This window comes from Taeniopygia guttata, chromosome 24 (assembly GCF_048771995.1).
Source record: "Taeniopygia guttata chromosome 24, bTaeGut7.mat, whole genome shotgun sequence".
In the NCBI taxonomy this organism is placed as follows: Eukaryota; Metazoa; Chordata; class Aves; order Passeriformes; family Estrildidae; genus Taeniopygia; species Taeniopygia guttata.
This window is the reverse complement of record NC_133049.1, coordinates 2,143,929-2,154,481: the sequence shown is the minus strand read 5'-3', so window position 1 is coordinate 2,154,481 and position 10,553 is coordinate 2,143,929. Positions and strand designations below refer to the sequence as shown.

At 54.0% G+C, this 10,553-nt stretch overlaps 1 protein-coding gene across 1 annotated transcript; it reads left to right on the top strand.

The window, feature by feature from the left end:
- The first annotated feature begins 561 nt into the window (after positions 1–561).
- Positions 562–10,483, top strand: LOC105758824 (endothelial cell-selective adhesion molecule). The gene is made up of 7 exons (XM_030291096.4): positions 562–702; positions 6,274–6,428; positions 8,363–8,576; positions 8,653–8,808; positions 9,005–9,127; positions 9,224–9,362; positions 9,723–10,483. Exons 1-7 carry the CDS (start codon positions 657–659, stop codon positions 10,072–10,074), a joined length of 1,185 nt encoding a protein of 394 aa, XP_030146956.4. The 5' UTR covers positions 562–656; the 3' UTR covers positions 10,075–10,483.
- The last annotated feature ends 70 nt before the right edge of the window (positions 10,484–10,553 follow it).

Genomic DNA, 10,553 nt, shown 5'->3' with positions numbered 1-10,553 from the left:
AGAGGGTGAGGATGCTGCCAGGGAGAGGTGGGCTCCTGGTGGGATCAAGCCAGGTCGATCCCCCAAAGCCTCCTTGCTCCCTGCACTCCTGGAGGCTAGGCTGGATTTACGGCGGGGCGGCGAGGGCGAGAAGGGATTAATTCTGCCCCCACCACCTCCTCCTCCTCCAGCAGTGTCTAATCTCTGCTGGGGCTTGAGGTCTGACCCTGCTCTGATCGAGGACCGGGATAACCCTGGCTGAGCCGGGGAGGATCCACCCGAGGCTCCCGAAAACCAGGTAGTCAAAATTGCCCTTTTTCTGGATATTGTTTATTTTTCAGGATCTGAAGCAGGGTGGGGGGTGTTGGATGAGTGTGAGGGTGCAGAACGGGAAATATTCCACCCTGCCGGCGTGGGAAGGATGAGAACGGGGAAGATTTGGGGTCGCTGTGCTCCCCGTGGGGGAGGCTGACATTTGACATTGCGCTGCCCATAGAAGCAATAACAACCCATATAACTAACGAATAACTGCGCGCTCGGGGGAGGGCCGGACCCGGGGGAGGGTCAGTGCCGGGGAGCGGACACCCCCGCGGGGTGTGGAGGGCTCGGGCCCGCCCCCACCTGCGCGGGCCCGCCCCGCACCGCGGCCCCCCCGCACCTGCGGAGCGGCTCCGGCCATGGGCGCGCTGCGGCGGGCGGCGCTGGCGCTGGCGGCGCTGCTGGGTGAGCCCCGGGCGAGGGGTACCCCGAGGGGGCCCGACGAGATGCGGGGCGCGGGGGATGCCGGCAGGATCCGGGAGAGCTTCGGGGATGCGGCCGGGGAGGTCCGGCGGGGCTGCGCGGGGGACGCGGCGGGTACCGGGCAGGACGCGGGGGTGCGCCCGGTGGGACTCGGGAAAAGCGGGAGAACCGAGCGAGAGATTTTGGGAGAGCATCGGGCAGGACCCGGAGATTCCGAGGGTGTGGGAGCAGCCGCTCGGGACGCGGGGGACGCGGTGGGGTACCGGGGGTGCGCCCGGTGGGACTCGGGAAAAGCGGAATAACCGAGTGAGAGCTTTTGGGAGAGCATCGGGCAGGACCCGGAGATCCCGAGGGGTCACCGGGCAGGGTGTGGGAGCAGCCGGGAACGAGAGATTTGGGAAGGTATAGGGCAGGACCCGGAGATTCCGAGGGGTCTCCGGGCACGGTGTGGGAGCAGCCGCGAGGGACGCGGGGGACGCGGCGGGTACCGGGGGTGCGCCCGGTGGGACTCGGGAAAAGCGGGATAACCGAGCGAGAGATTTTGGGAGAGCATCGGGCAGGACCCGGAGATTCCGAGGGGTCGCTGGGCACGGTGTGGGAGCAGCTGGGAGCGAGAGATTTGGGAAGGCGTCGGTGAGGACCCGGAGATTCCGAGGGGTCACCGGGCAGCGTGTGGGAGCAGCCGCGAGGGACGCGGTGGGGTACCGGGGGTGCGCCCGGTGGGACTCGGGAAAAGCGGGAGAACCGAGCGAGAGATTTTGGGAGAGCATCGGGCAGGACCCGGAGATTCCGAGGAGCAGCCGGAGGCACCGGGCAAGACACCCGGAGCCCGGCACAGGCAGGATTTGGGATGCTTTAGGGTGGCACCGGCAAGAACCGTGGGGTAGCAGGGGCGGGGGTCACAGCACCCACCTGTCTCTGTGCCCCCGGTCCCCTACCCCAGCAGGCAGCTTGGCAGGGAAAGTGTGAGAGAGAGATCCACCACCCACCCCTTTTAGGATGCTCGGAGTGGAAAAAATCTGAGTCTTCCCGGGAAAAACTATTTGTAACTTGGAGCTGCCACTTCCAGCACCCCCAAAGCCGATGTACCCCCACATGGGGACACGCCAGGGACTCCAAAGTGAGAGTGCACAGTTCGCCTCCCTGCGTGGCACTGGAAGGAAAAAATCCACTTGTTTTCCCTTGTTTACTGGAGCTGCACAGCCACCCCAGCTGGTTTTGAGGTTAGGGATCTCAGTGCTTCTCTGTCCACGGGTTTTTCCCTTCTTCCACCCCTAATTTCCCATCTTATTTGAGTTCTTTTGGAACTGCCACAGTTGCTCCAAAAGGAAACATCCTTTGGCGTTCCCAGCGAAGGAGAGGCCTTTGGGGAAAGGAAACGGCCCCAGAAACAATGGCAGCAGCATTTCCTTCCAGCAGAACATTGGGTGGGGGTCCTGGAGCCGCCACTTGTTCCTCCTTGGAGGTTTTCTTCCTTGATAAAAGTTAATTAAAGCATGTTTGTATGAGGCATGGGGGTTACTCAGCCCTTAAATCCCACCAGGGCGCTCCTTTGCCGCATCCTGATGGTGTTTTTTGCGTGGAATCATGATGGATTCCCACAAAAAATCACCCTTGAGCCCTGGGATGTGACATCACAGGCAGTGACAGCTCAAAAATGTAGCAAAAAGACTCTTTTGAACCCCAAATGTGTGTTTTTCTTTTAGTCTTCCTTTCAAGCAATCCTTCCTCATCCCGTGGGATCCTCATGGGATTGTGATGGGGAAAAGTAAAATGAAGAATATTTGCCATCCTTGTTTTCTTCCCAGTCCCTATCCCATCCCCAATCCCTCCCTCAGTCCCATCCCAATCTCATCCCCTGCCCACCCCATCCCATCTCTGCCTCTCCCTCCCACACCAGGGGTGCAGCATGTTTCCATCTATAGCAAAGTCACATATGATTATTGCATTATTTAATTTTTTTTCCCCAAATTTGGTCTCTCTGGAGGATAGGGCACTTTCTCCCCCCCCCTGCCCCGGGGTCGTGGGAAATGCCGCTGTGGATTTTCCCAAAGGACGCGGCTCCACAGCCCAACATCTCCTATCTGCCCGTTTATAAATAGTCAAAGTTAAGGGAAGAAAAGGAAAAAAATTCCCCAAAAATCATTTTAAAAAAGGGAAGGCGACTGGCTGCGCTGCAGTGCTGAGATGCTCCCTGACCTTTTTCCAAGCTTTTTCAAGGGTCCCTTTTCCGGCCAGATTCCCGCTGTGTATTTTAAATCCCAAGCTTGGTCTTTTGGGATTTAATTTGGGTCTGGGTTTCACATGACTCCAGCGCCTTAATCCTATCAAGCAGGGTCATCAAACCCCAACTGCCTCCGGGATTTAATTCCCATACAGTTAATGGTTTAGAAACTCGGGGACGGGGAGTTTGATTTTTGGGGGTTCAGGGCGTGCCAGAGGCAAGACACAGCTTTTTCTGGGGGGTGAAAGGATGCAATTTTAGATGAGGATACGGTGATTGATATCAGCTCAGGGATTAATGTTAAGATTGCAGGGATTTAAAGGTGATTTTTTTTTTTTCCATAGCGAAATTAAAAGCTGTTTCTAAATTTTTTTTCACGGGAAAATTTAAAATATTTTAAAATGCTAAATTGAAAGGTATTTATTCCATAAGGGAAAAAAAAATTATAGCTATTTTTAAAGGTAAATTTAAGTCTATTCTGTTTTTCCATATGCAAAAAAAAATCCCAGCAGATGGGCTGGGGAGGAGGGAAAACACCCGGGCAGGTGTTTAGCTCAGGGCAGCTGGATAAAAATCAGGTTTTGAGCCCAAAGAGCAGGCGGGAGGGGCTGAGGGCCCCAGGCCCCCCTGGATGTGTATGAGCACCACGAGCAGCTTAATTTTTTCGATCTGGTTAAAGCATTAGAGGATTTGGAGCGTCGAGGTGGCCAAAGGCAGAGCTGTGCCAGGGGGTTCATCCCGTGCTGCAGCTCCAAACCCGCCCCACCGGCCTTTTTTGGGGTCCCAGCTGTCTGAGATGAGGAATTTGGGTGAATTCTGCAAGAAGGGGATTTTGGGGAGCGAGCAGCCTTCAGGTCTGTGTCCATCTCCCTCCCCCGATACAGGTGATGGAGCTGGGATCTCCTGCTGCTGCAGGAATTTTAAGGATGACAGAGCAAAGCTGCAGCCCCAGAGCACAATTAACATAATTAACGCGCTCATCATTAGGTTTCAGGGTGAACACACCCCAGTTTGCAGCGCCTGGAGCAGCTTTGGGGCTGTTTTAGTGCCTTGGGGTGTGATGGGAATCCTCTGGCTGCTGCCAGAGCATTTTTCCCTCTCTGGAGCCTGGATTTCCCCAGGAATCCCCAGCACCCTTTGGCCCAACACCCTTTTTGTGCCCAAAAAACGATGCTGATGGAGGAGGTGGGATGAAAAACCTGGATTTTCCAGCTGTTGGGAATGCACGGGGGTGTAGAAGCTGTGGAGTCATTTACTGATGCCATCTGAATCATTAATGAACTACATTATTAAGAATATTTTATTATTATTATCGTTATCATCATTATACTTATCATTTTTATTACTATTATAATTATAATCACTGTTATAATTCTTATTATAGCTATTATAACTGTTACAATTATTTTTATTAAGTTGCAATTATAATTCTTCAACAAGGTCTATTACCTGTTATCTCTAATATTTCTAATAGAAATTACAATACAATTATTGAATATAATCTATTTTCTTCAAGATAATCCCAATTTAACACACTTTTATAATGGTGGAGGATCTGGGCTGAAAACACCTGGATTTTCCCAGTTGTTGGGAATGTAGGGAAGTTTAGGGGCTGTGCCATCTGCATAATTTATTTTTGTTATTGTTATTATTTCTATTATTATCAGTATTATAATTATTATGACTATCATCATTATTTATTGGAATCATTGTTATAATTATTATAATCACGATTACCATTATTATTATTCCCATTATTAATATTACTTTTATCATTATTATTCCCACTTTTATAATTATTATTCTCACTTTGATCATTACTCTCATTATTCTGAGCACTATTATCACTCTCACATCCCCACTATTATCCCTATTCTTACAAAAATATACCTGTATTTATAACTATTACTAATTATACGTTCTCAATGCTCTATTTTGCTCTGGAAACTCCAATTTAATGAGTCGCCATCCCATATTTCATTCCACTTTCTTTACATTTAATACAATTATCTGTATAATTACATATAAATATGCTATAATTACCATTATTTTTCCATACTCTCTATTGGATGTGATACCACAGCTGTATATCATTAATAAATAATTTTATCAATGATTTGGGACCTGCAGGCGCCTCCAGCATCTCCCCCCCCAAACCCTGCAGGATTTAAAGGTTTATGTTCTTAGCCTGGGTGAGCTATTTTTACGCATCCTCACCAGACTGGCCCTTATTTCTCCCAGTTTTTCACCAGAGAAAGGAAATGTAATTATTTTTTTTAATTCCTGAGAAGACTTATCAGGCGGAGCAGAGTTTCCTGCCTGGAGCTGGAAGGCTCCGTCCGGAAATGGCACCAAAGCCTTGCCGGGAGGGGGATGAACAGATGCAGGAGGAGACTAAAAATACCCCCCAGTGCCTTGTTTTCCTCTTCCCACCCTGGAAAAATCCAATTAAACCCTCTGAGCTCTTAGGGAAAAGTGTGAGGTTGTTGAAAGCTCCTGAAATCCTTCAAAGCCAGGGTTTTTCCCTGCAAAGGGAGGATTTGGGATGAGGGGGGAGCATCATCCTTTCCCCCCTGCATCCCCGGGGCGCCGGCAGGAGCGGGGCCAGCCGGGGTCACGGATCGATGGGTGGATGCAGGGATGGAGCTGCTGGGATTCAGAGCCTCGGTGTTGTTCCCCTGGGAAAAAAACAGCCCCAGCACACACCCAGCCGTGCCTGAGCCCGTTCATTTCCTGGCTGAGCCCTTGGGGAAAGCTGGGGAACGATCTTCCCCCGGGAGCTGAGCATCCCTCTCTGCTCCGGGGTACCACTCGTACCCCAGTGCCTCCTCCCAGTGGGACATGCAGGGGACATGGGGTGGGATATTTGGGGTCAAATGAGATGGGGCACCAGAAAAAGCCACTCATAGATTATCCCAATTTAGTGCTGGCAGCAAAAATGGGGGATACTGGAATACTGGGTGCATACGTGGAGCCCTACAATAAATCCCATGGGATCTGGTGCAGCGTCGTGGGAGGCTGGGCGTACCCCAAAACTGAGCTAAGGGGGTGTCTGCCTGCTGGAGCTGGCTGTTTCCTGGGAAGGGTGACTTGGGCCTTAGGAATTCCCAAGCTGGGAGGGGAGGGAGCAGCAACGTCCTTCCTGAAAGCCCTTCCTGTGGCGGGGAAGGAGGCAAAATGTTCTCTTGGCTCAGCTTCCTGGTGATAACCTGGGATTGTTGTTTTTGTCTTGGGAATGGGGTTTTTTCCCACAGCCAGTGAGGCTTTGTGGGGAGTGGTAACACCTGGGCTTGAGTCATTTCCAGGTTTCTTCCCTCTCCCACGGGCAGGTGTCTCCTTGGCCGTGCTGGAGGTGCACGTGGGGACGAGCCTGGTGCTGTCTGTGGAGGGGCAGCAGGCGGTGCTGCCTGCCTGGTACACCAGCCACTCCCAGAACGAGCCCTACGTCACCTGGATGCTGAACAAGAATCCTGGTCCCTTCCAGGTGAGAAGAGGGCAGGGGCTGCAGGACTGGAGATGGAGGGGCCAAGCTGGGAGGTGACCACGGAGGGGGTGGTGCCCATGGTGGGGGACGATTGTGGTGCCCAGCATGAGGTAGTGGCCACGGTGCTTGCGGTGGAAGGGCGCCCACGGTGACGAGGTGGCCACGATGGAAGGAAGCTCATGGTGCCCACCATGTGATGCTCATGATGGGATGGCATTCATGGTGCCCATGCAGGAAAGATGCCCACAGTGGGTAAGTGCCCATGATGGGGGAACTCATGGTGGCCCACAATGGGTGTCGATGTGGTGCCCATGGTGGGGAGATGCCCACAAAGAGGAGATGCTCACGGTGGGGACGTGCCCATGGGGAGATGTGTGCAGTTCCCACTTGTTCCATGCTTGTGGTGCCCATGGTGGATGTGGGAATCCAGAGCTTCCCTCTGGCTGCCCTGGCAGGTCTGGGACCCTGGCAGGGGTCAGGAACCCCCCTGGACAGAGCCCCCAGAGACACTGGCTGTGATCTCTGTCCATGGAGAGGAGTTTTCAATCTTACAGGATGAATTACAACCTCTGAGTGTTTGATATAAGGAATAATTAAGTGTGGCACGGTGCAAAAGTAAAATTTTAAGTTTTTAGATTAGGGGTCCAAAGGGGACAAGATGGAGGAAATTGGGTGTGCCTTGTCCTTTTTCTCCTTCTTCATGCCCTCCATGTTTCACTGTGGTGTTGGCATTTTTCTGTTGGTTCAGGCTGGGGACACACTGTCCAACGTAGGTGACAGATATTGGCACGTTATTGTAAATCCAGCACAGGTAGTTTGTGGTATTTAATGTTTGTAACATCCCACTGAGGGCAGAGCCCCACACGCTGCCCTGCAGGACAGAGCTGCGGCAGGGCAGCAGAACATGTTAGAGATAAACAGAATAAACAACCTTGAAACAGCACAGACCAATTATGGCTTCTGCTTTGGCAGCGGGGCTGACAGACAGAGACTTTCTACAATCTGAGAATCATCAATACCACAGATTCCAACAGGTGGAGAGCTGGCCCATGATGGGGCGAAGTTCATGCCGCCCACCACGGGCGGGTGACCACCATGGGGGACATGCTCATGGTGCCTGTGATGAGGACATCCCCATGGGGCCATCCCCATCCCCGTGGGGAGCTGCTTGTGGTGCTGTGATGGGTGGGTGTCCACCGTGGGGGAATCTCATGGTGCCCACCACGGTGGGTGCCCCTGAAGGGGGGTGCTCGTGGTGATGTGCAGATGCCCATGATGGTCCTGTGGTGCCCACAGAGGGGAGAGACACAAGATGGGGAGAGATCCAAGATGGGGAGATGCCCATACAGGGAGGTGTTTATGGTGCCCACGGTGGGAAATGCGTACAGTGGGGAGATGATTGTGCTCCTCGTGATCAGGAGGTGCCTACAGTGGGGAGATGATTGTGCTCCTCGTGATCAGGAGGTGCCTACAGTGGGGAGATGATTGTGGTCCTCATGATCAGGAGGTGCCTACAGTGGGGAGATGCTCATTGTGCCCATGAGGGGAGATGCCCACTCTGGGGTCATGCCCAGGGTGCCTGCAATAGGGAGGTGCTTGTGCTCACCATGGGGAGATACCCATGGTGGGGAGATGTCCTTGGAAAATGCCCATGGTGCCTACAGAGGGAAAATGTCCACAATGGGGGCACCACTTGTGGTGCTCCTGGTGGGGAGATGCTCATGGTGGGACAGTTGCTCATAGCTCCCATGCCAGGGGTATTTGTGCTGTGGTGGGAAGCTGCCTGCAGTTCCCATGTCCAGGATGCTTAGGGGAGGTAAGGCAGGAGGGGGTTTATACAGCAACCACTGCTCTACAAAATTTGGGATTTGGGGGCCTTTTCTCTCCAGCAGCATGATCTGGAAGGGAAAGCATGTGGTTTTTCCCCTGTGCAGATCCTGTCCTACATAGGCGGGGTGGTGAAGGTGGAAGAGACAGATCTGAAGCCCCGCGTGGGGTTCCTGCACCCCATCTTCACCCACAACATCTCAGTGTTCATCAACGCCACGCGGGAGCAGGACTCGGGTCAGTACATGTGCACCGTCAACGTGGTGGATGACTCCATCAAGCTGCACAAGAACATCGGCCTCATCAACCTCACCGTCCTGGGTAAGGCTCCTCCAGTCACCCCGGCTCCCTTGGGCCTCCCCGTGGTGCCCCTCAGGAGTGACATCTGTGCCCACAGTGCCACCGGCCGCGCCCACCTGCCAACTGCACGGCAACGCCGTCGTGGGGGCCAACGTGACCCTGAGCTGCTCCTCCAGGAAGGGCAAACCCTCGCCCATGTACCAGTGGCAGCGCCAGCCGCCCACCCTGCAGGTCTTCTTCCCCCCTGCCCAGGGTAAGGTGGCACCAGTGTGGGGATGGGAGTGGGGTGTGTGGTTGGGTTGGAATATCCTGAGAAAATTCAGCTGAAGGATTTTTGGCTTCATCCCCTTAACCACTTCTTAACGTAACTACTCCTTATCTCCTCCTGCATAAGGAGGTGGAGAGTGTAGGAATGGCTCTGAGGCAGCACCCAAATTTCTCACCTGCAGACCGGGTCAAGGGCACCCTCAAGCTGACCAACCTCTCCCTGGAGATGTCGGGGGTCTACGTGTGCAGGGCTGAAAACCAAGCGGGTTCTAAGAACTGCAGCATTGTCCTGGAGGTACACTCAAGTGAGTACGTGTCCACAGGGTCGGGGAGGGGGACACAGTCCCCATGAGGTCCCCGTGGGAATAAGGCAATAAGGGAATCTCTTCTCTCTCTGGCAGCAAGCACCAAAGCAGTGATTGCCGGCGCCGTGCTGGGCTCCCTGGGTGCCCTGGCCACCATCATCTTCTTTGCCCAGAAGCTCGTTGGCTACAGGAGGAAAAAGCGTGACAGCCAGGAGGAGGGACCCAACGAGATCAAGTGAGGCTCTCTTCCTGTGGAGGGGTTCAAATCATCCGTAGCTTTCAGGGTTAATGGGTGAGGAGTGTGTTTCCACCTCTGGCCTGTTATTTCTCACGTTCAGAGTTAACAGTGGGGAGGAGTTCTTAATCTCTGGGCAGTCATCAATATGCTCCAGAGGTAACAATCAGGAAGAAAGATTCCACCTCTGGCCAGTTGTCATGTCGGAGTTAAGGAGGGCATTTTCCACCACTGTTTTCCCCTTCCCCTTTTGTGCCTGTGTTTGGGGTCCGGGATGCCTGTACAACCTCATTGCTCAGGAAGAGGATGCACGGGAGGGTTCCCAGAGCTGATCTTTTTGACCTTCTCCCCTCTTGGCAGGGAAGACGCCGTGGCACCCAAAACCCCATCGTGGGCAAGGAGACCAGCTTCGGACACCATGTCCAAAACCAGCACCCTGTCCTCCCTGGCCGGCAGCCGCCAAACCTACGGGGCCAGAGCCCCCTCGGACACCGCCTCCATCCTCACCACCACCGGCAGCTACCGGGGACCCCCTCCCCGGCCCGGGGGGCGGCCCCCCAGCCTGTCCCCCCCCGCCGTTAACGGGACCTCCCGGCGCCGCCAGGACCCCCCCGCCGCTCCCGGGGGCTCCGTGCCCCCCTCCAGCCTGGCACGGACCGGCGCCGTCCCCGTCATGGTGCCAGCGCAGAGCCGGGCCGGCTCCTTGGTCTGAGCCCACCCCACCAAACTGGGGTGCCCACGGCACCATGGGGTGGCTTTTGTCCCTTTTTGGGTTTTTTTTGCTTTTTAACAGATGCCTCGAGCAGCTGGACTCATGGTGGGTGTGTTTAATGGGTGCAGCGGCTCTCTGGGTTTGGAGGGACCGAGTCTCCCCATAAATATCACCCCCCAAACCAGCCCCAGCCCTGCCTCAGGGGGTCCCCTTCTTGGTTTTTTTTTTTTTTTTCTATATCTATATATCAGGTGAAATGAGGGATTTTTCATAAAAGAGCATTTTAAGTTGGGGGGGAGGGTGGTGACAGGGACACACACACACACACACACACACACACACACACACACAGACACACACACTCTTTTTTTAGGGGTTTTCTGATTAAAAGTTGCAGCACTGCCCAGCACCGGTGCTTTGGGTGAGTTTGTGTGGATTTCAAGGCGGGGAGGGATGTCCCACGACCTTCTGGGTGATGT

Coding starts and splice junctions, on each gene's coding strand:
- LOC105758824 (XM_030291096.4), top strand. CDS start 657: ATGGGCGCGCTGCGGCGGGCGGCGCTGGCGCTGGCGGCGCTGCTGG. Junction 703..6,273: donor GGCGCTGGCGGCGCTGCTGG/GTGAGCCCCGGG, acceptor TCCCACGGGCAG/GTGTCTCCTTGGCCGTGCTG. Junction 8,577..8,652: donor CATCAACCTCACCGTCCTGG/GTAAGGCTCCTC, acceptor CTGTGCCCACAG/TGCCACCGGCCGCGCCCACC.